Below are 25,549 nucleotides of genomic sequence, written 5' to 3' on the forward strand. Positions count from 1 at the left end.
GCGTCCAGTCCAGAAGTGCCGGGGTAAACGATGTACTTTCATGCTTGTTGTATTTCTGAATAAACCCGATTTAGAGGTAAAAACTGTAAACACATTCATCTGAGGAATAAACATAGGACCATACTTACATCCGTACCACACAGCAGGTATGAAGTTTGTCTTTTTCCAACCGTGTGTGGTAAAAAAAAGTAATAGTTTAAGTTAAGTGGGAGCATGCGAGAACGTGAGTCTTTTAGCCTGCTAGCTAACTCTGGAGCGCCATTCATTTTGACAAACTAACAAGTGAAACACCAACAAATCTGGTCTAAAAGTTAGGTCGTGTTCATATGTGTCACTTTAGTATTGTCTGCCTCTTTCAACAATTGAATATAATGTAAAGACTGTCCCCTGCTGTTGTCATTCGTGTTGCTTAACTGGGCTAACTAACGTCGTTAGCCAAGGTGTTAGCTTCGTGTAGCACTAAGCTAATCTGACATCCACCGTAGACCGTGCGCGGGCTGAAGGTGTCAGAAGGTTTTCTGGAAACCGTGCGTCCTCCAAACGCTAGACTACATATATATATTTTTTATTTAATTTGTTTGACATGTGCGCTATACTTGACACTTTCTTGAAGGTTTGTTTTAGCTGTCAAGTGGTAAAAGTGAAACGTAAGAGACCCTTTGAGGGACTGAGGTTGAAATGTAAATAACAAACAATGCTCTCTGTAATAGATCTCCCTACGTGAAGCTGTTTATTTACCGTGTTCATACAAAATATTTATATTCTAGTGTAAAACGAAACGAAAATGGTTAAATATCTACGTTTTAACGTAAATACTGTGCTGGAATAGTAGCTACTTATTTACTTTAGTTGTAAATCTTGTGATTGCTTAAAGTCTACAACCCACACACATTACTAGGTAGGTATGTTTGACTATAATAATGTTATATTACCCATTTATCTAAGAACATTAAAAAAAACATTTTAAATAAACTGCATTGTTGTTTATTGTCTGTACAGTTAGTTCCAGGCCACACTGTGGACTGTAAACAGTTTCTTCCACCTGTTGTATTCACTCAACACTCTTAGAATAGAATAGAATAGAATAGAATAACTTTATTGTCATTGTACGTTGTACAACGAAATTAAATGCAATCATTCCTGTAAGATAAAATTGTCATAAATAAATAAAAACTAAAAACTGCTAGATAGGTAAAATATGAAACACCAGTAAGTTACACACACACACACATTCATTCACATCCAGCTATTGCACGGCTCCCTTAAATAAATTAAACCATCTGTCACTCACATTTTAAAATTTGTAAATTTCTTCCCTCTGTGTAGAGGTATGGATGCAGAAGGTTTTGGGGAGCTGCTCCAGCAGGCAGAGCAGCTGGCTGCAGAGACGGAAGCAGTGTCCGAGCTGCCGCATGTTGAGAGGAACCTCCAGGAGATCCAGCAGGCTGGGGAGAGGCTTCGGTCTCGCACTCTCACCCGCACCTCACAAGATGCTGCTGACGTAAAAGCGTAAGAAATATGTCCTTGTCAAGTTAAACATTAGAGCACCTGATTAATAGGGATATATCTTCGTAAAGATGTGAGTTTGCCTGTTTCTCCTCCAGCATAGCAAAATTAGTTATCACTCAAAAACGTTTCTCTAACAAGGCTGAATACAACTGTTGCAATGGTGCATGACAAGTTAGCTTGATTCTGTATTATGTCACAAATTTTGTTTCTCCTCTTTGTGTCAGAGAGTCTCCCAAGGACAAACAAACTCACAATAAAATGTCATACTTTTATACCCCTTCACCCCCGAAATTGCTCTACCTGTGCACATGCACCAGAGAGTCATATAAAAGTACCAAAATGACCAAAAAATGAGTTTTGCATAATATGGGTACTTTAAAGTCTACAAGTTTCTTTTTTGAAGTGACATATAAAATCAAATTTAACTGAGTAATGTGAAGGGTTAACTGAAATGACACTTAAAGCCATGTCATTCTTCTTCTCTCCTTCATTTACATTGTCTTTGTGTTTACTGAATTAGCCAAGGTGATGTTTTCCAGATGCTAAAACAAGCTTGAAACCTCATTGCAAGCGGTGTAGTACACTTGATGCATGGTTATTTATTGGTTGACAACTCCCAACCCTGACTTTAACCTCTCTCTGGATTAGTTAAAACCATTTAAGAAGGATATATTTCTGCATTGCTGCTGTTCAGTCGGTGTTTGTTAGTCAAAGAAGCCTTTTTGATAGAATTATATGTCTTGGAGCACATTTCTACCTAAAATATATTTAAAAAGGTTACGTACAGCAGCTGTAACATATATCCTGTGTAATATTAGTAGAGCTGACCTCATGGTCTTTAGCCAATTGATAGTAGCAAAGCTTCTTGTGCCCTCTAGTGGATGTTAAACACAACTACAGATTAGTCCTTCAGTCTTACTTATTCATTGTCACATCCCTGTCTCTCTCTCAGATCAATCCTGCTCGGTTCCAGAGGTTTAGACATCTTCCACATTTCTCAGAGATTGGAAAGTCTCAGTGCTGCAACCACTTTTGAGCCTCTGGAGCCAGTCAAAGACACGGACATACAGGTATGAGTGGCAACAAGCCAGGAGTTTAGCAAGCTGCTGACTTTGCAGTCTTATAGTATACACAGTATATAGATTGTTTCACTAGAGAAAGTCTAGTCAGTGAGTGGTTTTTCTCAAAGCAAAATGATAGAGAGCAATAGTTTTTTGTCAATAAACTGTCTTTGACCGAACATATGTCATTCAAAGAACAGCCTTACCAGACACATTTACTAGATGACAAGCAAGTATAATTATTATTATAAATTAGTCTTTGGGCTAAGACAAGCAAACGATACTAATTAGATAAAGCTGACAAATTCCATTTGGTAACACAAACTCTGTTAGTTTGGACCTGGAAAATTAAAATACTTTTTTCTAGTAGCTCTTAAAGGCCATTCAGTTACTTAATTGTTTCTATTAAGAAAAATGCTCACAGCAAAAAGGCTTTGTTTCTGTGGACAGTGGGGAAAAGGTCATTGTGGAGATCAAAGATGTGATGAGAATGTCAAAGTCAGCTGTACTGTATGTGTGTAGTTGCAGCTAATATTTTAAACAAAACCTATATCTTATTTTATAACTATGTTAAAATGCAGCTACAGTGTGGAGTAAAATTCAGAGTATACTATACACATGTAATTTAACACGTGCATTGTCAGGTAAGAGTTAGAGTTGTGTATTAAGAACTGGTTTGTAATGGAACTGTGGTCCTGGGTAATGGTTGGTCTGTGGAAAGATTAAATTAAGAGGAAGAAGTGTTAGTCAGTTAGCGCCATGTACTAATATCTGATTAATGATAGAGAGATTGGTGATAGCATGGTAGTTTATGTATAACTAAATGGGAGTAGCAGTAGCAATCTTCTGCTTTTCACACAAAATCTTTACAATTAACCTTATTTTGATGTGTGTATTTTGATGAATGTAAAGTTTGATTGCATATTCTGCACTGTAACATTGCACAGAGCAGTTATATTTCTGTGAGGAGACACATTTTAAACCAGCCAGTATGTTTTTTGTCAACACATATCTGTCAAACTTTTTCCCTCCACCTGCTGCTGATTCCCCTTCTTCCGTCTCTCCTCTGTCCTGGTTCAGAGAAATTAGTTTATTTCCCCGAGCACCATCTGTTTCTCCGATACTCGTTCTTTTCCTGCATAATCCTCTGCAGTCTACATCTCTCTGTTCATTCATGTCTCGTCATCCTTTCTGTTGTCTTAAACGTTCGGTTATATATTTAGTTTTCTCTCCATTATTTCCTTTTTCCCTCCTGTCACTATGCATTATTGATTCTTTTACATTTACTTGTTTTTAGCCACATCCCATTTATTCTTCTTGGCCAACTGAATGCATTACAACTTGGGTGGTGTAGAGCGACTGACTGACAGGAATAGTACTTCTGTTCTGGCAGTAAGGGGACACTACTGCTCTGCTTTTGCTGTTCAGTAGTATAAGTCCTTTGCATTATTACAGACAAAAAACGCAACTTGATTTTGAAAAATTGCTTCCAGGAATTTGGTAAGAGTAAAAGGAAAGCACACATGGTAGTAATGAATTAATTTTAAAGCCCATTTTACAGTAGTATCTTATTAACTAGCAGTGTAACACCTCCCCAGATCCACAGTTTTGAGCTCTCAGCACTCTCAATACATGGATGACCTACAGTCTGTGCCGTCCCTGAATCCAACAGAGCTGCAGCAAACGGACCTCTCACGCTGCTCTGTCTATATCGAAGGAGTCTGTGGACCGTTGGGTTGTGGTTTTGGCTTTAGCTTCAGAACACCTATTATTACCCCTTATAGCATTTCCATTTTAAAAATAACTTTTTGCCAGCTATAGTCCGATTTTTAGTTTTGGTTGTTATTGTGATGGATGGCACATTGGCATTATATCCAAATAACTTTCCCCTTTCCCATTTTATCTGCCTCAGCTATACACAGATAAACAAAATACAATGTGCAGCATCACAAACTACATCCTTAAAATGACACTGGAGTTAAGTTGACATCTCCCCAGGACAATGTCTAGAAAATTATGAATTAATTCACAGTGGTAGTATTTGTCATAAATTGCATAACACAGTACAGGGGTTTGTACTTTTCTTATCACTTTATGGATACAACTATCTTGCTAGACAGAGGTGAACAGTGATCTAATGAGCTGACTGCTGGCACTTTGGAATTCTCTTTTAATTAAGATCATGAGATTGCAGTAATTGCAGTTTGTGACTAATTGTGACTCTAATCTTACTGGGTGTGTTTGGCTCCATGACAAGGAAGCCAAACATCAAGCAGGCTTCTGTTTCTGTCCTGTTCAACAGAAACAAGAAAACAACAGGGAAAGCTTGTGGTGAATTCTCTTTGGAAGTAAAACCACTGAAAGAAAACTGAGCCAAGTTCTGATCAACTTTACTTCAGCCCACTTTTTCCCTCCTACAGATCTCCATTTAACGTCCTACTGGGAGGGTTTTGAGTATTTTTAAAGACCAGCAAACATAAACAACCAAATACATCACATACAAAAAAACAAATCACTCAAAACAAGAGTCTCAGGCACATTATGTTACCAACTAAACTGAGAGAAGAGAGGTTAAGTTATTCAATGTCCACATCCTCTATCATAGAGATAAACACTAGTTGGAGGGTAGCTAGACAGAAATTGCATCCTTACATTTCAAAGATGCGGCAGTACAGGTGTCAGATTTGGGGAACTGGGCTGTAAATACTTTAAGTCACAATAAAGTCTGCACCTGCTGTGTGGCATGAGAGTAATGTTTTTTGCACAAGAAATAGTCTGAATATATCCCGTGGTAGAGAGAAAGGAATAGATTGTTAGCATTTTTTCAGTGACTCAAAATAAATAATGTGAATTCATAGTTTGATAAAGTATGGGAGGTTATCTGTATCTCTAGAATGAGTAATATTGGTTCATGCTTAGGCTGCAGTCACACCAAGATTCTCTTTAAATCCTCTCTTGATTATTTGTGGAGGGCAGAAAGACACAATTTCTTCCTTTTTTAAATTTTTGATATTATTTGTTTGTCTTTCTTTTGTCAGGTACAATTCAAAATAATTTGTCATTAGGGGAACAATTGTTGTCACTTGTGGGTAGGCACTAAATGGGATTTCATGAATCACTGTTGCACTATTATGTAATTGTGTAACATCATAAAGTGAAAGAATCAATGAACAGATGGATTGGCAAAATCATTTATTAATTCATCAGTGTCCAAAGAAAGATCTCTGACAACATTGTCTTAAACTTTACTCTTATTTTCACATATTTAATTCCTAATATATTGAAATTGGAAGATTTTCCAAGTAAATGGTAATTTTGTTTCACATTATTCAAGCCACTATTATTTGTACTGTAAGCTAGATAGGCTTGGGTAAAATGGGTAAGATTTGATTGATTTAGAGTCTTTTAAAATGAAACGAAAGCCAATTCTCAACAGCCAAGCCTAATGCTTAAATAACATAACTGTGTGTGCAGATCGACAATCAACCGTCACCATATGAATGTGTTACAGCACATGTCTTTACAGTAAAATCCTTCTGCTTTTCAATATGGCATTAGTATTATATGTTCTCTGTATTGGACAAATCGCTGTGTACTGGTAATTACTGCTTCTAGGTCATTTGTTCTTTGTCCTCAAATAATGCATATAAATGAAAACGAAGGAGGATGGCAAACAGAAATATTGACAACATGAAACAAAGAGAAAGAGGGATAGAGGGAGAAAAAACAGTGATCCCCTGAAAAAAATAGAAAATGAAACCGTAGAAGTGAAAGGCTGAGAGCAGTATTTGTGGAAAAATGGCGATTGCCTGCAGTTCTTTATGTCCCTGTTTTCTCATCTCAATTTTCACATTTCCATCTTTCTCTGTCTCCTTTTTCTCACCTCACTCTTGTTCAGCTGGTCCCTCTCGTTCTGTTTTACTTTACCTTATTTTATCTGATCTGATTATTTTTTGCTTTTTTCCTCCTCCTCCCATTTGCATCCTTTCCCTCTCTCCCTTTCTCTTCTTCTACCGTTCCCCTAGCCCATACATACACATACATATTCCTCAGCAGGGATGGCATGTGTTCAGCGGATGCAGTTGGCTAAGCCTTGAGCATCTGCTGAGAGAAACGAAAGCTACAGACATAGCTTCACAGGATGTGTGTGTGTGTGTGTGTGCGCACAGGCTCCTTGTTCTGTGTTGCCTTCCTTTAACTGTGATAGTTGCGACTGATTGCTGGAATACAGAGTGTCTCTCTGTGTGCTCATGAATGAGTGTGTGTGTGTGTATAACGTAGATTTGACTGCACGTGGGAGCATGCATTTTCATCCTTATTGGTGCTGGCCTGCACATGACTTGTGCCTGTGTGTGAATGAGTGTGTGCCATGTGTACAAGGCTGTGTGACAAATGTGCGTATTAACATGCCTGCTTTGTGTGTGCTGTGATAGTCAGCCTGCATATAGGAATGCTCCCAGCCCCCACCCCCTCCACCTGCATGTGCCTCCCAAACCCTTCATTAACTAAACATGACCCTTAAGAGCATGATTAGCCTCATTTCAAGACAGGATGTCGGAAGCCATCAACCGAGGGGGAAAAAATCCATTACTATAATTGCATTGAGCTGAGGGAGGGAGGAGCTGGTGAGGGAAGAAAGGAAGAATGCATAGATGGATAAAAAAGAAAGAAAATGAGTGGGACTGAGGGAGGGAGGAGCTAGAGGGCTGTCAGAGAGCTTGGGATGAAGTGAAGGGGAGAGACAGAGAGGGAGGATGGAAGATGAGAGCTGAGGGAGGGGGGATGTCGCTTGATGGTAGCAACTGAGATTCTATATGAATCCATAGTTCCTTCTCATGGTTTCCCCCTGTGTCTGTGCGCTCAGTTGGTACAGCTCTCTGACAATAAAACCACCTCCAACGGGTCTTGATGTGGCACTTCCACTCCGTTCTCCGGGTCACACATAAGACTGACTGGTCTGCTTTTGAACGGGGAAAGGCTGAAAGCGGACCGCCATGCCGGCTCGGCGGGGCGCAGGGAACACGCCCCAGCATGGCAGCCACTGCTGCTGTTCTGGCACAGCAGCGCAGAGGGATGGACAGGAAAAAGTACAATTCAGGTCTCCTGGGCTGTCAATGCCCACATACCTGGGCACAGACAGGCAAACGAAAAACTATTTTTACTCTGTCTTGTCTCATCCAATCTTCTCATCTATCTGTCTGCTAGGCAGGCAGGCGCACAGCATGAGTGAGTATTGCCTATAAACATAGATATACACACACACACACTCACAGATTGGCATGTGCTTTGTCTGTCAGAGTTTTTTTAGTCACCAGTCTTGTCTTCCTCAACCCCGTGTCTGGTTATGCTGCATTGTGTGTGGTTGTTTGACAACCATGACAATGATGACCGTATAAACTGATTATAATTTATTACGGGAAAATATATTTTCAAACAATATATATTTGTATGTATGCTGTCAGTACTCTTTGTCATACAGGAAGTGAAGGAGTGAAGGGTGGGGTTTCTCTCTGTCACACACACACACACACACACAAACACAAACACACACACACACACACACACACACACACACACACACTTGGGCAGTGTCATGGCAAATGAGGACAGAAAGCCTCCTGCTCTTACTTTCATGACTGGCACAGAGAGCAAGGCTCCCACATTCATTTCCCCTTTAGCTGCTCTTTGACTGTGTCCTTCTGTAGCCTTTGGATTCCTTGAGAACTTGTACCTCTACCGCATGTGATATTTTGCAAATTTTGTAGTGCGAAATCAGCATGAAGCGATCGAAAGAGTAAAAAAAATATCTGTCTTCCTAATTTACCAAATACACAACATTTAGGCTCACGCACTGTGATCATCTCTATCAAGGCAAAACAGGAGGGCCTGTGTCTGCCGGCATAATGAGAACATGCGTAAATGTTAACGCACATTTGAAAACACACACTCACCAAATGCATATATTTTAAGGAGTACTGAGTTTTCTTTTTAAAAATAGTCATGTTTATTCCTGACAAAAAGCTCCTTTTTTAGACACGCTGTCCGGCTTCAGGCGTCATTTCAATCAACGCAATATCTGCAGGAATTAGAGACAAATATTGAAACTTCTGTTAGTGATATTTTCAGTTGAATCCAAATAGTCTATTAATTGATTCTGCCTTCATTCCCATAGCATTATCTGTTATTTGTATTCACCTGCATTAGAGTATTTCCTAATTTATTATCATTTATTAAATATTTTTTTGTGGCTCTGTTCCTGTAGAAGCTTCTGGGCTGTCTGGCCAGCAGGCGGTGGGTGTTCACGGTGGGTTTCAGATCTCTGAGGACGCACCGTATCAGGGTGGGGCAACAGCAAGCGTACTTAAGATACAACTATTAGTGAATAGTGAATTGATTGTTGAAAGTGATTAGCACGCATTTGTCTAGGATGTATCGGCGCAGCTTTTGAATATGTCGCCTTTCTTCTATTTTATCTTTACTTTTACCATCTAGGAATGAATTCACAGAGAAATTAAAACATCTGTACTGTGTAGTCAGTGTGAAATGTTACAATGTGTCTCATATGTTATAAAGTGTTTCTGCTGGTTGGGGCTGATCAAAATGATACCACCATTGTGACATTAGCAGAGATGATGCTGTGCCTGTCTGCGATAATCCCTTAAAATATCAGTTAATAAAACATTTCGCGGTGACGAGCATTTTCTCGTCAAGACCATTAACATCGTCAGACAAATGGGAATTTTGGCCACAGTTGTTGGCTAAGTTGTCAGTTTACATTTGGCACAAAAAATGTTGTATAGGCAAAGTCGTTGGCAGTACAGCTGGCAACAGGCAACAAAATGACAGCCATGAAATATTGTTGCCTACTGTCGTATTCCAGTTAAAGCAGAAGTGCTGAGGTAACTGCCCGGCAGCTATCCAGTGTTCACCACAGTGCCACTGTTACTTGAGATGCTTTTGGGAAGAGCAGTTCTCTGTCTATTTCTGGAAAATATCTGCTTTCCTCAGTTCTACTGGAATAACAGTCAGAGTCATCACCATGTCTTCTGTTGTAGTAGATACGTTCACATAACCCCGTTACAATAATTTTGAACTATTCCTTTTTTTTCCAGTGCAGCTCTCCAGTGAGCATTGACCTGAGCTCTCCTCTGGTTAGAGTGGTTAAATATAGACCTATTCTCAGCCTCTCCTGGGGAAAAAGTGAGCTACAGAAAGAAAGAAATAAAGAAAGAAAGGTTTAATTTATTTATTTAAAATATTTGTTTCTTTTTTTCTTGATCAGATCCTTAGACACCCCTTCTTCTATGGTTTGTAAAAGTCATAATAGACAAGGGCAAGATGGCTTAGACTAAACACATCACTTCCTGCAAACCATACAGTGCTTTTTTTCCTAGAAAGCACCAGGATGTTTAGACCTCTTCTATGTTTAAAGTATAATACTCTAATTGGTCCAGCTATCATACATTGAGTTTAGCTTTGCTAGCATCTGTAACATATAGTTTGTAATACAATACTTATCAGTCACTCTTACTGTAATTTGTTATTGGCATTGTTGCAAGAATGTATTCATTCTTCCAGAGAACCTTTGTGTTTCCAATTTCCTCTGATTTGTTGGGGCACAGGAATGAGAGTGAAGGAGGAGAAGGAGAGGAATGAAATAACCGCCAGAGGTGAAGGCCGAGAGCTTGGAGATAAAGTAAGGGGTGGAAATGAGACTGAAGTAGGCAGAGCATCAAGCAGGGTGGGGGAGTAGAGGAGTGAGGAGAGGAGAAATAGAAGGAAAAGGGAAGCCAAAAGCACCCACATTACTGTACAGAACAGAATAATTTCTACTCGGCTTTGGCTGTCTGTGTCTACCACAGGTGCTTATTCTTCAAACTAAAATGATCCTACATGCTTCAGATGGAAAGGCAGATGGTGCCGAAATGTCATCAGTAAATTAATATGCCATTATCTGACAAAGGGAACAACTTTCCACCAACTTAAGAGGCTATTATGTCAGGAGCAGGTGATGTACGGTTACATAAATTTTAGAAATGCAACGTATCTCAGGTTTTTTTTTTTTTTTTTTTTTTTAATATTAAAAGGTGGCACTGCTTTACTTTACATTATAGAAATGCAAATGTGCACACTGCAGTTCCTAGCTGGTGTTTAGACCTGTAAGTCAACAAAGGTGAGTAATTTAAAATCAATAAACTTAACTGAGGAAAGAATGAGGAACAGCCTGATTGATAATGAATTATTAATGAGTAGTTCCTGTATAACTCTGACTATATAGTAGATAATGAGAACTAGGTAAGGATCAGTTTGTCCATGGCTTTATACGTACAACATACTACACATGCATTTGAATATATTGAATTTTTTAGGTAAGGCTCGATTTTTTTTTAACACTGCATCACTGTGACCCACTGCAGACAGCATAGCCACCATTTTCGGTGCTTTTGCTAGATGCATGTGCACAATCACTGACTTTCCTTCTGAAGAGCGCTGTCGTGTTCTCTCCTGCATACTCCAGGTGTTACATAAGTACCACTTACTCAGTTGAAAGCTCAGATGTTGTGCATAAGATAAGCAGTAGCTTAGTATCAAATGAGTAAAGTATGAATAATCCTGATCTTCATAGAAAGGGCCAGAACAGGAGATGACCGTACCGTGGGCAGTGGCAGCCATCTTGAGGTGACGACAAAATGGAGGCTATGATGGCTGCTGCCTCATAGCAAAATGCGGAGTGAAAAGCATGGAAACTTCTATGGCCAGCTTCAACATCTGTATTAAATAACGACTGTATGTTTGACTAATCTCAACCGTACGTGGGACTGCAGAGGTCTGAGAAGGGCATAGAAAATTGAGAAGATACCTCTATCTTCCATAGAGCAAATTAGGGTGCGTCTGCTAAACCAGTCCTCCTAGAACTCGTTCCAAACTGTTTATCTCTGCCTCATTTTGGACTCACTAGTTGAACTAATATCTTCTGGTCTTTCACTCTCTCTCTCTCTATCTGTCTTTTGTCTCTGTGCTCTCTGTGCTGTCACTGTGCATCATCCACTCCCTGTCTCTCTGTCTGTTCTCTGCCTCATCCACAGGGCTTCTTGAAAAACGAGAGGGACAACGCCCTCCTGTCAGCCATCGAGGAGTCTCGCCGCAGGGTCAGTATGTGCCCAAAATCTGCTTCTTACATTAAAAAAAAAAAAAAAAAAAAAAAGAAGTCTTACAGAACCTAAACCCTGTGTGTAAGAAGAGTTAAAAAGCATCTTGACATATTTTTTATTCCTTCACATTAATCGTTTAAATTTAAAAGAAAAATGTATAGAAATAAACAGTAGTTCCTTGTCTGCCTAACATTCAGTTTAGCACCGGAGTGTGGTATGTCGCAACATAGGAACACTTAAAAAACAAATTTTTAGTAATTTCTGCTTGCTGTGATCTAAAAGTCCTTCTGGTGTGAACCTTCAGGGAATAGTTTTGAAATGGCTTCCCTGATGTGCAGAGCTAATAGGCCCTGCGTTTAATTAGCTGCTGTTCCCATTATCTCTCTCCTCTCCCTGAGAGGGGAAAACGGACTTGTGTGGAAGGGTGGAAAAACCAAATGTGCTGAAGATTAAACATAAAGTAGCTGTTTAATGCTCATACAGATTTCTATCTAACTTCTGTAGCTTTACATTACAGACTGAGCTCTTTAATTACATATTTACTATATCTGACATGTTCTCTCATTTGAATTGTACGTGTTTAAGCAGATAACAGTATTATTTTTTTTGTGACATCTGATAATGATTTATTAGCCTTTTTTTTCATTAATTCACTTTTTTTTTTTTTTATTTCCTCAAATTAGTTGTTTGTGTCATTTAATCTGATAGGACATTTTACAGTTTTTGGAAATAATTGACTCCATAATATGTTTTAATACAGTGTAGTTTTGCAAGTCAGAAATGTTTAAAGCTTTCCCATCCAAGCAGTGACCACGTTAACCCAGTAAATGGTGACTTTATTCTAGATTTGCATTTCCCTGAGCTGGAGATTCAATTATAACACGTTCCCATTATCTCACTATGATTCTCTGTGGAGAGTTAAAATAGACTGCACTGTCTCCTGGTGGACTAGTACAATCTTGACTGAGGTCTGCTGCTAAATCTGGTAATCTGGTGTGTATGTGAGGGAGAGTGTGTCATATGTAGGCCCAACTTGCATAACGTGCATTTATGTTTTTGGGGACTGGGGACATTTTGGGGAAAGAGTGGATATATTGGCAGGTCCTCTCACGGGTTAACAGAGCTTTTACAGGGTTACAATTAAAATTAGGTTTGGGAAAAGGTTCAGCATTTAGTTATGATGTCAACAAGTGTCCTCAAAAAGAGAAATGCGTGTCCTCTTTGGCATTTATGTATAGAAATTCAGCAGAAAGGCTTAGGCACTTACCGGCTTGTTGCTAAACTTTGTTGTTTTCTCATAGAAGCTCTTTAGCTTACAAATCTGTCTTCAGAGTCAAACCAGCTCAACTAGGAGCATTGAAAGTCTTACCCCGGATCTCCTTTGATTTGCATGCTACGTATGAACACACGAAATGTGAAGATTGCCTTAGACTGTGTGTTTTTAGTACAACTGTTTGTCTTTATATGTTTCAGACGTTCCTGTTGGCTGAGGAGTACCATCGTGAATCCATGCTTGTCCAGTGGGAGCAGGTGAAGCAGAGAGTTCTGCACACATTACTTGGTGCAGGAGAGGATGCACTGGACTTCAGTCAAGACGTGGAGGTACAGGACGCACTGCTTTAGCTGCTTTAGGATGAAACATCTCTCTGTAGTCCAAAGGGAGACCACCCAAGAAAATTTATCTTTACTGAGAAAGAAAGTGTCACAGTCTACTGGACATTTCAGATGACACTGTTTCAATATGAAAGTTCTTTTGAATTTTGCAGAACACTTGCTGCAGGGATTTTAAATTTTTTTTTGCTCAAGGCAACATGATGTGTTGTTGAGAGTTAAGTCGGCTGTTCACTGCCTCATGGACAAAGCCCTGCATAAGCCCTTCACTGGCAAGATCTATCATGAAAAATGAATATATTTTCTAAAAGAAATTTGTCCACCACTATTGCTGTTTAATAATGAAGAAAACAAATCTCTAGTTTTGGTCTTACTCTGTTTTTGGCAGAATAAATTCCAGCTGTCATTTCCAGAGACCGTCATCTACGGTCTCATATTTTACAACAAATCTAACTTTCCAGTGTGTCTACAACACAGTAGATTTATCGAATGATAGTGACCTCATTTTATTATCAAACACCAAAGTTTTGGACTATGAGGAATCCATTGATGTCTTAATTGTTAGATTCTGTGTAGAAATCATTAAGGAGCGTCATTTCTTCTTCCAAACATCTATATTTGAGTTTGTTGTTTGTTTGTTCTTGTGCTAAATATGTCTACTTAAAAGTAAACTCTGAAGCAGACTTCATGACTCTGTTCTCTTAGCTGTCTCCCCTTGTCATCTGAACTAACCAAAATAACTGTTTCATCTGAGACCTGTAGATATTTTTTAATCTCTCTGAGTAAAGTAAAAGGCTTTCATCATATGTCATGTTGTGGGAACATATTCCAGCGTGTGTTGGGACAGATGACATGACGGGACGCTGTGGTCACATCCAATCTCAAAATGCACAGTAGTCATCATGGAAAAACTCAGATTTAATTGATAATGTCACATTAAATGCAATAGTCTAGTGCTAAAGAAGAATGCTCTGATGTTTCCAGTTGTATCAGTCAGTCATCTGTGGCCTCTGTCTGTTATAGCCCAGCTTTGTGAGTCAAGTGACTGCTCCAGGAAGAAGTGCATTGGACAGTGTGGAGGTGGCCTATGGACGACAGGTGAGTCATTGTCCTCATTTAAAGTGTATTGAAACTGCATTGAAAGGTTAGGACCAGGACAGTTCAGCAAACACAGTTGAAATTTATTATGAGCAGTAAAAATGTATAGTTGATGGACAAGTTCCAGTCCATTCATGATAGATTTGTATAAATGTATATTTTGTGACATAAACACAGATATCTAAATTCAAAACTAAGTCCAGTGACAGTCTGTCTGTGATGCCCTGTCTGATTGCTGAGTTAAAATGAGGTCACAGCTAGCCAGCAGTGGCAGATCAAACATATTGATTGATTGGGCAGGAGAGGAGGACTCTGGGTAATTTTTCCTTTCTCATGTGAAGCAGTGCTTTAAATGTGGCTTTTCCTCCGACCATGTGTCGACACATTGCTTGCGGAGTCATTTGTCTGATTTTTGTGATCCTCTTTGACGACCTTTTAAACATCATGATTCTTTTCTTCCTGTTTTTTATTGTGAACCATTTTACACGATGGTCATAGAATTTGCTTTTACCTTTGAAGCAGAGTATGGAGCTGTATGTACATGTCAAACTTTCCTTCGTATTACTTGGTTATTGTTGAAAACTGGGCATTTGAGCATTTCTTTTTAGCTACTGTGGTCATCTAACCTTTTTATATTTTACACCTCTGACCTCATTTAGATCTACATTTTCAACGAGAAGATAGTGAATGGTCACATTCAGCCTAATCTGGGAGACTTGTGCGCTTCTGTAGCGGAAAGCCTGGATGACAAGGTAAGAACATTGATCTGTCATATGAGCTGTCATAAAATTCAAATTATTTTCGGATCTAACAGTGTTACTGTTGTGACTTCAGAACGTATCAGACATGTGGCTGATGGTGAAGCAGATGACAGATGTGTTGTTGGTTCCAGCCAAAGACACCCTCAAGAGTCGCACTTCTGTTGAAATGCAGATGGCCTTTGTACGTCAGGCGCTCGGCTTTCTCGAGAACAGGTAACTGTGTTTGTTTTTTTGTTTTCCAAGACACAGCACTAAACTGTACAGCACACATCGGTGAGTCATTTACTCTGCGTGTGTCTGCTCTCTCCCAGCTATAAAAACTACACTATGGTTACAGTGTTTGGTAACCTCCATCAGGCCCAACTAGGAGGGGTGCCAGGAACGTACCAACTAGTTCGCAGCTTCCTCAACATTAAACTACCAGGGCCCCTGCCTGGCATGCAGGTAACACATATATATACATTTAAATGCCCATGGGTAAATAAAGTGCTACCTCCCCCACACGGAGAAGCGATTTGTTAAAGTTATGATGTGACAAAATGTTCTCAACTGTCAAGCTCTTTAGTAAACCTGCCAATTGTAGCCCACTAACAGTCAGATTGTGAACATAGCCAAGGCTGCCAAATATTAGGATCTTAATCGAAATTCATATCCTACCTCAATATTTTGACCATTACTCAGAAATATATTAAATATCTCCAAGATTAAACCTGTTCCTTGGTATTTATCTGCAAAATGTTAGTAAACTCAGACATTGACCAAAGCTTGTTTAAAGTACCATCATGTACACCCAGTGTCCAAATTATATTTAACCTTTAGTGTAAGAACAGACAAGATGAGATGGTTGTTAATTCTGCAGCAGACAACGTAACAGTGTAGCACAGGAAACCCACTTTACACACACACACACACACACACACACACACACACTCTTACTGTGTGCGTGTATTCCATACTGCAGTAACTAAGTGACTGAAAAAGTCATTTTATGTGTGTCTTGTTGGCCATTTACTGGACAAATTGTGTAGCTGACATGATAAATTAGGTCATATTCTGCATGCAGCCATAAGGAAACAATGGGGGTTTATTTGAAATGTCCGTCTGTTAAAATAGGACGGTGAGATAGAGGGCCACCCCGTGTGGGCTGTGATCTACTACTGTCTGCGTTGTGGTGATCTGAATGCAGCCATGCAGGTGGTGAACAAAGTGCAACATCAGTTAGGAGACTTCAAGACCTGGTTCCAGGAATATATGAACAGCCCTGACAGACGGTAAGAATCCTTTTACATGATGTTATTATTCAGTTCAAGGAGGTATAAACTGTATCTAAATGTCTTCATCGCCTTTCTCCTTCCACCTGTTTTGTCTCTTTTCTTCAGCCTTTCCCCGGCTTCAGAGAACAAGCTTCGTCTCCACTATCGCAGAGTGCTGAGGAACAGCGCTGACCCCTACAAGAGAGCTGTCTATTGCCTGATCGGGAAATGTGACATTAGTGACAACCATGGAGAGGTGGCAGACAAGACAGAGGACTACCTCTGGCTAAAGGTACGGTCAGTTCCCAGTTTAGTGAATAGCATTATAAGCTTAGTTGGTTCCAAAGCATCACTCTTAGTTTTCCATGGACTTCTGTGGGTCATTTGCTCTTACAGTATGTTGTATACAAAGTTTTATTTTATTGTGTGTATTATGTTTTCATCCTACAGCTGAACCAGGTGTGTTTTGATGATGACGGTAGCAGCTCCCCTCAGGACAGACTGACTCTGCCACAGCTACAGAAACAGCTGCTGGAGGACTATGGTATGCAACTGCATGTATCTCAGTCTGTTTCTCCTGTGCTTGTCTTTACAGCAATATTACAGCAATATTACAGCAACTGCTTACAACCTACAGCTCTTCCCTACAGTATCTCTCCTTTCTTTATTTTATCCTCTATATTACTGCTGCAGCAGAGAGGAAACTGGCACAGATCTTTGAATAGTTGCTATGTGGCAGCTTCAGATCAGTCTTTTCCTGGGTAATGTCTGGCATAATGGCTTTTTGTGCTGTTGGTTGTGATAAGTCCACAACCACATCTGTGTCTATAAACGAGACCAGCTTGCATTAAATCTGGACTTTACTAGATTTTTCAATAAAGGGGACAGAAAATAAAAATACTTAGTACTTAAAGAACTACTACTTAAAGAACATTACTGAAATAATTCAAGCAGCAGGATTTGGAAGTATTTATTTATTTAGGTCAGTTTTTCTCGACAGAGAGAGAGAGAGAGAAGTCTCAGGGATAGTGTGAAAGCACTAAAGCAAACAGCAATGACTGTTCCAGCTTTGTTTTTGAAGAATCATCTTTTTTACTTCACATTCGCATGTAGAACAGCTGTTAATACTACAGTGCCCATAAGCCTCAAGCCATCCCAAAATATGACTCAGAGCACATTCAGAACGTTTTTACGTAGTAGGCAGGAACAAAAGTTCATGAGTTTGTGGAAAATTGAGCCAGATTGTGTTTGTGAAATTGATTTTAAGCTGCCATATGTAGAAATAAAAACACAGTTGCTTGTCTTTTGTTCTTATGATTCAGCGGGAGAGTGAATCAAATTTTCTGCATGCTTGAAGCAAACTAGGTTGTATAATGTATCATCTGACCACACCTTCTCTCTGCTACATGACGCTGCCTTCATGATCTCCCTTTAAGAATTCTGTGTCCTTGATGTGTTAACACGTTGAATACAACAAGAGGGGACAAAGGGCTCTCTCTTCGAAGACTGTCATAGTACACCAGTGTTGGAAGTAGTTGTATCAAAGCCAAATAAAGACAGCCCGAGACAGAAGTCGGATTGTTTCAGAAATACAAGAAAACTCAAGTGAACTCATGCGTCATCAGACATTCGTTACCTCACCTAATTTCAGAATAAATTGTGCACGTATACAACCACACGACCTGACACATGACAATAAGTTTGTAAGTGCATTAGGGCTCCTCTCCCACATGCTCAGAAAGCACAGTTCTGTCCCCTGGGTGTTGCCTTCTCCACAGGCTGATCCTGCTCCCTTCAGATAAGACTGCATTCTTCTCCTTGCCCTCTCTCTCTCTCTCTCTCTCTCTCTCTCTCTCTCTCTCTCTCTCTCTCTCTCTCTCTCTCTCTCCATCTCTCTCTCTCAATAGCCCTCACCTTCTCCCATTTTCCTTCTCCCACTCCCTTTGCTCAGTGGGAAGTACAGCCTAAAGCCTCATTCTGTTTTCTCCCTGCTGCTCTGCACTTTCGGTTGTCTGGCACCGTGTTCGTTGTTGTCCTCCATCTTGCTTCACAGCGGGACATAAAGCCCAAAGCCTCTCTTCATTTCTCTCACATACTGCCAGCGCTCGCTCTACTCGTCTGTTCTCTGTGTCTCTGTCCCTTGTTTGTTGCATCTTCGTCTTGTCCTTTTGTCCTTTATCCCTCTTTCTCCTCACACCTGCACCTCCTCTCTTAGCTTTCATCCTCTTTCACATATTCTCCCCTCCTTTCTGGTGCATTTGTTCTTTCTCATTTCTTGTTTGGACACTCTGCTGCAGCCCCCACTCTCCAGCACACATGCATTCTTATCTCTCCTCCTTCGTTCTTTTTCTTCTCTCCGTTGCTCTCTCCCTCTCTCTTCTTCTTTCATATGCTTTCGCTTTTTGAACTAAAGTGCTGTAAGTCTGAGATAAGGCTATAAAATGGCTGACGTGGTCCACCCTTTTCTACCCCTCAAACTTTCAGCCAGCACAAGGATTAGGAATTATAATTAAAAAGTAAACTTGATGACTTAAGTACCTGTGCTCAAGAAAATGATTTTAAAATTTGTCTCGCATGTTAGTTGCCATAGCAACTGTTGTCCAAGATCGATGTGGTATATATAGATTGAGTGTTAAACTGATGCCATTAACCCGTTCACATTTAGTGATCACTACAGTGAACAGTTATTCAGTAGCCATTTTCCTATATATTTGTGTTTAATGGTCTAACTGCATATCAGCCAGTCCTGTGCACCACTTTAAAGGCTCATACCCAGTGGCAGGCAGTTGTAACTGCAACTAAAAATCACTGTGACCCAAAATGGCCGGCAGAAAGCCAGAAAAGTTGATCACAGAAGGAATACCCCTCCATTCTAGAAAAGCCTTAAAGCAGGTAAAAAATGAACACATAAAATAAAATGTAAGGAATTGTAATTATTATTGTTAATATAATAATAATTATTATTATTGTTAATAATAATATATAGAATAATATATAGAATAAATGAAGATTTTCCCTCAGTCCAGTGATGATCAACAACTGCCAGGGAAAAACATGTATTAAGTAAATGCTGCTGACAATGACAGTGACAGTCGAGCTGAGGGAGCTCAGGATAGTGGTACTATTGTATGTTTTGATGTTTGATGCCCTAGATGTTACTTTATGTTATCGCATTTTTACCTGCAACGGTCTTGTTAAGTAGAAGGATTGAGAAGGTATCCCTGCTGTGATCAGCAGGAATAATGGATGTTTTACCAACAACTTCACTTAGATTTTATTCAGATTCAGTCAACAGTCGGTTACACTGAAAATACCATATTACTGAGTTTTACCTCAAGAGTATTTGAGACTCATACACAATAATTTATCCTAATCTAATGTATTAGGATTCAAGTTCGGGGTAGAGCCCTTGTCTTATACCAACATGTCATATCAGATTTGTTGCAGAATTCAAGTAGTAATGAAGTGGTAGAATGTAAACTTTACAATTATTCAAAAGAAAAAAATACATTTCCTTCTGGAAATACAGAAATACCTTTATTTATTTAGTACCTTTTATTCAGTCTCAATTAAACCCGCTCCTCTGTCTCTTCTTTTTTCCAACAGGTGAATCCCATTTCTCTGCGAGTCAGCAGCCCTTCCTGTATTTCCAGGTGTTGTTCTTGACAGCTCAGTTTGAGGCAGCGGTGGCTTTTCTGTTTCGCGTTGAGAGACTTCGGAGTCATGCTGTGCACGTGGCGCTTGTCCTGTACGAGCTGCGGCTGCTGCTGAAGTCATCTGGTCAAAGTGCCCAGCTGTGTGAGTGCAGTCACCTTCATTATACAGTGCAAGCACTTGACAAAGATGCTCTGGTTTAAAAATGTGTTCACCTGTTGTGTGTGCGCAGTGAGTCAGGAACCCGGGGACCCTCCCATGGTCCGACGCCTCAACTTTATCCGCCTGCTCATGCTTTACACGCGCAAGTTTGAGTCCACTGACCCACGGGAAGCTCTGCAGTACTTCTACTTCTTACGGTAAATATTCAGAAACTCGCACTCTGGGCTGGATGTCCTCTTTTGGGATTTTCATCCTAAGCTATACAGATGGTGAAGCGAGAGGGAATTAGGTGATAAACCTCAACTCTTGCCTGTTTCTAACTAATTCTCTGTGTCTTTTCATAGCAATGAGAAGGACAGCCAGGGAGAGAACATGTTCATGCGTTGTGTGAGTGAGCTCGTGATTGAGAGTCGAGAGGTGAGTAAACTACTTTCACACAGAGGCCTGGAGAAAATTCCTGTACAATCTTTTAATCCATGTTAACACAGTCGGTACAGCTCGAACTGATACCGGGTGCCTGCTGGCACACAGATCAGCGGATGTGGCCACCTTGCATGCTGATGATGAGTTTCTAGTATCTGTGCTCCAGCAGAACCATTATGGAGGCTTGTTTATTTTAAGAGGGTCAGAGTGTACCTGTTTAATTGCTCTCCTCTGCCCCCGACCCCTGTCTGATGCATCAGACCTGAGCAATTATGTCATCTAAAGGCTTTTAGTGCGGGCAGTCTAATGAGTCAAATCGTCACTTTGGCCAACATCAGGACATAGAATAATGTATGTAACATTAACAAGAGAAGCACTCTGTTGGAAAACCATTAAGTGAACTGTGACTTAAAACTAGGTAGACAACGAGAACATCTATCTACCTCTCCTTTAATACGTATGATATGAAATTTGATGTGTATTTCGACTTGTCTCTCCTACAGTTCGACATGCTGCTGGGGAGATTAGAGAAAGACGGCAGCAGGAAGGTAGGAACGGTTTGTCCTAGATGTCTCTTTCCCTCTCTTGTCTGTTCTGTTTCTTTTGTCTTTTACGAGCCATATCTTTCTGTCTCTGCTTCTTTGTCTTTGCTCTATTTGGGGGTTTTCTTCAGTCATCACATCTCCTACATGTTGCAACACCCTCCACTTAGCAGCGCTCTGTTCCACTGTCATGGATCACCAATCTCTCCAGAAAGCTTCCAACGTTTCTTGACATTTCTCTGCAGCAATCTGCAAGATATGATGTTTGAGGATTCTTTTTTTTTTGTATTGTGAAATTCACATCACTGTGCGTTTCATCCCGTTAATAATCATATATTAACCACAGCTCCCTCACATCAAATGATGGGGGCAGTGATGGTTTTGCTATACATTATATGTATAACAATGGCAGCAACCTCTTTTTTCGTGTGAGCTTCTGCAAAAGAATAAACTGTGTCAGATTTCCTGACCATAGGTCCTCACTCTCACTCTGGTTTTCTCTGGTCATCCTCTCTTCAGCCTGGAGTCATAGATAAGTTTGCCGGCGACACCAGAGCAATCATCAGTAAAGTGGCTCTAGAGGCAGAGAACAAGGGATTGTTTGAGGAGGCCGTCAAACTCTATGAGCTGGCCAAGGTGAGCAGACCTTTCTTAGTCATCTTTGCATCCATATACTACATCACCAATATTTCTGGTGAGCTACTGTTGTATCTATGGACTGTTTTCATTTCTCCCTGCGTAGAACCCAGATAAGGTGTTGGAGCTGATGAACAGACTGTTGAGCCCAGTCATTGCCCAGGTCAGTGCTCCTCAGTCCAACAAGGAGAGGCTAAAAAACACTGCAGTGGCCATCGCTGAGAGGTAAGAACATAGACACAGAGCAATTAAAATCTAGCCATGAGCATCATAGCAGTCTCTAAAACTGGTGGCTTGTCTCTTGCCACTGCAGATATCGTTCTCAGGGCCTAGCAGGAGAGAAGTCTGTCGATAGCACTTTCTACCTGCTGTTAGACCTGATGACATTCTTTGACGAGTACCACGTAGGTCACGTTGACAGAGCCTATGACGTGAGTACAGCCCTGAAAGTGATTAATAAGTCTCTTTCTTTTGTATATGTACTTCATTTACCTAAATCCAGAGTGTCATACCGTGATTACTATATTGGGGTGATGATTTTGTGCTCCTCATTTAACGCCAATCCTCTGTCTGTCAGGTGATGGAGCGTTTAAAGCTTCTTCCTCTCAGTCAGGACAGTGTGGAGGAGAGAGTGGCTGCTTTCAGAAACTTCAGCGATGAGGTGTGATCAGCTTCTAAACATTCACAAAGGACATTCAACCTTTCTCAGCACATGTAGCTTAAAGATCTTTTTTTTTTTTTTTTTAAACTTCTGTGTGACTTCAGGTGCGGCACAACCTGTCCGAGGTGCTGTTAGCCACCATGAACATCCTGTTCACCCAGTACAAACGCCTAAAGGGGGCACCAGCAGGCACACCCGGACGACCACAGAGGACCATAGAGGACAGAGACATGGTGAGTAACCAGTTGTATTATTATTATTATTATTATTATTGTTATTGTTATTATTATTGTTATTTCACATCGTAAAATGTATCAGATAGCACTACATGAGGTGAGCGAGAGCTTTGTGAAAATAAGCACACGCTGCTTTGTTTACATTTGCATATCCACTGTCCTAGGTCATCGCTTTCCTTTATTAAATGACAAAAGCAAACTGCCGCCAGCTGCTGAAATGGGTTATTTATTATTTTATGATATGATAACGTAGGTGCTGGTTTGCGGTTGGCTACAGGCTGCGATGCGTTAAAGAGCCACTTTAACAGTTGGCCCTTGTCACCTCTACAGTAGTTCTTTGATACTGGCTTGGCGTATCTTTGCCATTAGCATACCGGTAATTAAAGCAAACTGGCGCTATGATTTGTTCCCGATGCTGTTCATTTCTCTATAAAAATACATAAATGCAATGGGTTTCTGTTTCTGCATATACATGTATGTGCAGAAAGTGTCTCTTATTTATTATTATTATTATTAATGTGTCAAATACGCTCTTCCTTAAACAGCAACTGCGCAGCCAGGCAAGAGCACTCATCACCTTCGCTGGTATGATTCCCTACAACATGGCCGGGGACACAAACGCGAGACTGGTGCAGATGGAATTACTGATGAACTGAGACTACGTCAACATGCAACCGCGCGCGCGCACACACACACACACACACACACTGTTAGCTTTTGGAGGCACAATCATACACACATTTTCATATGTCTGCCATTTTGTTGTATAGGTTACAATATTCATCAGCGTGTTAACAGATACATCTTTATGTCACACCTTTATTTTGTTGGTCTGTTTTGTTTTGTTCCCATTTGTTGTTTCACATTTGTATCTTTAATGATTTGGAATAAAAAAGTGTACTTTAAGTTGCCTTTTTATTTGAAAGCACTAACATTCATTTAATTTACTTTTTTTTTTTTTTTTCAGTCTTTAAAAAAACATTTATTTCAGCCTTGTTTTTACCATTTGTGGTTTTATAACTGTTGCACATACACAGAGTCACTCAAGCCTTCAATTTTCAAAGAAATAGAGCGTGCCTACGTCTAGTAAATTTCCAGTCTGTGTACCTATATCACGTTTATATGGTCCCAGCGCTTCATCTTGTCAACTTGTTTTCTCTGGTAATTTCACGTCTATTTAGTCCACCTTTTAAACTCGATAGAAGCTCAATCTAGGCTTTAGCCCTGCATTTTCTGATTTGAGCCTGTAGCGTCATATGTCCTGAGGTTGAGGTGTTTTTTTAACTTGTCATAATGAGGTGTTTTCTCAGGCACCTTCTAATTTGTCTGTCTCAGCTCACGTTTATGTTATAGAAGGATGATTGATTGATTTCTTCTCATTAATAAATTGTGCCCATAATATTCAAACTATAGCAGCTGCAAAAGTAAAAATCACAATGAAATCCTGTTGGATTATTTATTAATGTGCTCAGGGGCAGGTCAGGAAAATAAAGCTCTGCATGATTTAAAGCTGCAGACAAAAGACATCTTCCTGGAACATTTGGGTCAATAATTTACAAGTGAGCTCACCCATCTATCAACAAAGTAAAATATGAATCTCACCAGTTTAATTATTTCAAATCCTTCTGATTACTTCAGTCTGCAATTGATTATGACTGTGACATGTCCTGTGCCCCTGACAGATGGTTGGCTGGCTTGAAGTCGGCTACAGGACTGGAGAGATATTTCTGTCTGTGTAACTGAGGGGTGATTTCTGGGGTAACAAAGAGACCTCGCAGCTAGTCACACTAGTTTTCTTGAGGGAAAAGTGCGTTGATGACATGTATTGCTAGGATAGTCCAGCACATTTTGACATTTTTTCACTGATATTTGGAAAAGGTAGTAAAGACTGCTCACACTTGCCCTTCTGTAAAGGTTATTTGTCTTTGTTGGTGTAGTTTGAACACACACTCAGCTTACACACGACACAAAAAATTCCTACCAGTGTCCTGTTAGCATCAGAAAGAGACTCATGTACACACATACAAATCTTCACAAACAATCACTCACCATCCTCTCTGTTGAATTTGTGACCCACACTCTCTGTCCTTCAGTCTGGCCTGAGAGAACACAGATGGAGGCTCATTCTGTCTTGGCTGCTCCACATACTGTATGGAGATGTTGAGTTAATCCCTGGCTGCAGACAGAGCTGCTGAAGTGCTACGGGATTCATATTGTTGTACTCCAGGCCTACCCAGTGCTACTATATTTCCCTCTATTCGCTGCACACCGTTATGTCCACGGCTGCGGTTGCTGTTGCTGTTCCTCTTGCTGCGGGGCTTATACAATCCGGGCCTGTTGTAGTTCCTCCTATAGCAGAAGACCTGCGTCTCAGGTGTGTGTGCTGCAGCTGGTGTTGTGAATCAGGCCGATGACAAACACCTCCTATAACCCGGCTATTTCACAACACCAGGGTGGCACTGCACCACTGCCGACGACACCAAGAATCACTACAGGAGGTTGCAAAGGGAGACGATCCAAAAAATCAGAATTATATTTTACCCAGCTGATTCATGTGCATTAATCTCTAAGTGATGTTTTTAACTAATGAACAGTGGTATAACTTGAACTTGAACTATAGGTGCTTTTAAAAATCAGGAAAGTAATTTCAATGGTCCATGAAGTGATATTTCTACACATCGCTAAAAACTATTTATTGAGGTGACTTTGACTTTTTCACCTCTGAGATATCAGAACCATATATGTATACCTAATGAAGTTATGACCTAGCATCATTCACATTTTCTAAAC

The 25,549-nt window shown here is 40.1% G+C and overlaps 1 protein-coding gene across 2 annotated transcripts; it reads left to right on the top strand.

Moving 5' to 3' along the window:
• The first annotated feature begins 14 nt into the window (after window positions 1-14).
• On the top strand, window positions 15-23,665 carry nup93 (nucleoporin 93). Of its 2 annotated transcripts, XM_026365724.1 has the most exons (22): window positions 15-146; window positions 1,327-1,509; window positions 2,462-2,579; window positions 11,657-11,719; window positions 13,196-13,324; window positions 14,357-14,431; window positions 15,091-15,183; window positions 15,266-15,405; window positions 15,504-15,636; window positions 16,306-16,463; window positions 16,572-16,737; window positions 16,896-16,989; window positions 20,052-20,243; window positions 20,332-20,458; window positions 20,606-20,678; window positions 21,188-21,232; window positions 21,746-21,862; window positions 21,969-22,087; window positions 22,176-22,293; window positions 22,440-22,523; window positions 22,628-22,756; window positions 23,305-23,665. In XM_026365724.1, the coding sequence occupies exons 2-22, from the start codon at window positions 1,331-1,333 to the stop codon at window positions 23,413-23,415; spliced, it is 2,463 nt and encodes an 820-aa protein (XP_026221509.1). In that variant the 5' UTR covers window positions 15-146; window positions 1,327-1,330; the 3' UTR covers window positions 23,416-23,665. The 2 variants fall into 2 exon arrangements, with proteins under 2 accessions (XP_026221509.1, XP_026221510.1); XM_026365725.1 differs by lacking the exons at window positions 15-146; window positions 1,327-1,509; window positions 2,462-2,579 and adding an exon at window positions 7,247-7,796.
• Window positions 23,666-25,549: the final 1,884 nt, after the last annotated feature.

Source organism: Anabas testudineus, chromosome 6 (assembly GCF_900324465.2).
Source record: "Anabas testudineus chromosome 6, fAnaTes1.2, whole genome shotgun sequence".
Lineage (NCBI taxonomy): Eukaryota > Metazoa > Chordata > Actinopteri > Anabantiformes > Anabantidae > Anabas > Anabas testudineus.

Excerpts from the sequence above, each read along its gene's own strand:
- nup93 (XM_026365724.1), top strand. The coding sequence starts at position 1,331 with ATGGATGCAGAAGGTTTTGGGGAGCTGCTCCAGCAGGCAGAGCAGCTG. Across the intron at positions 16,990-20,051 it reads ACAGCTGCTGGAGGACTATG|GTGAATCCCATTTCTCTGCG; the intron begins GTATGCAACTGC and ends TTTTTCCAACAG. Across the intron at positions 20,244-20,331 it reads TGGTCAAAGTGCCCAGCTGT|TGAGTCAGGAACCCGGGGAC; the intron begins GTGAGTGCAGTC and ends GTGTGTGCGCAG.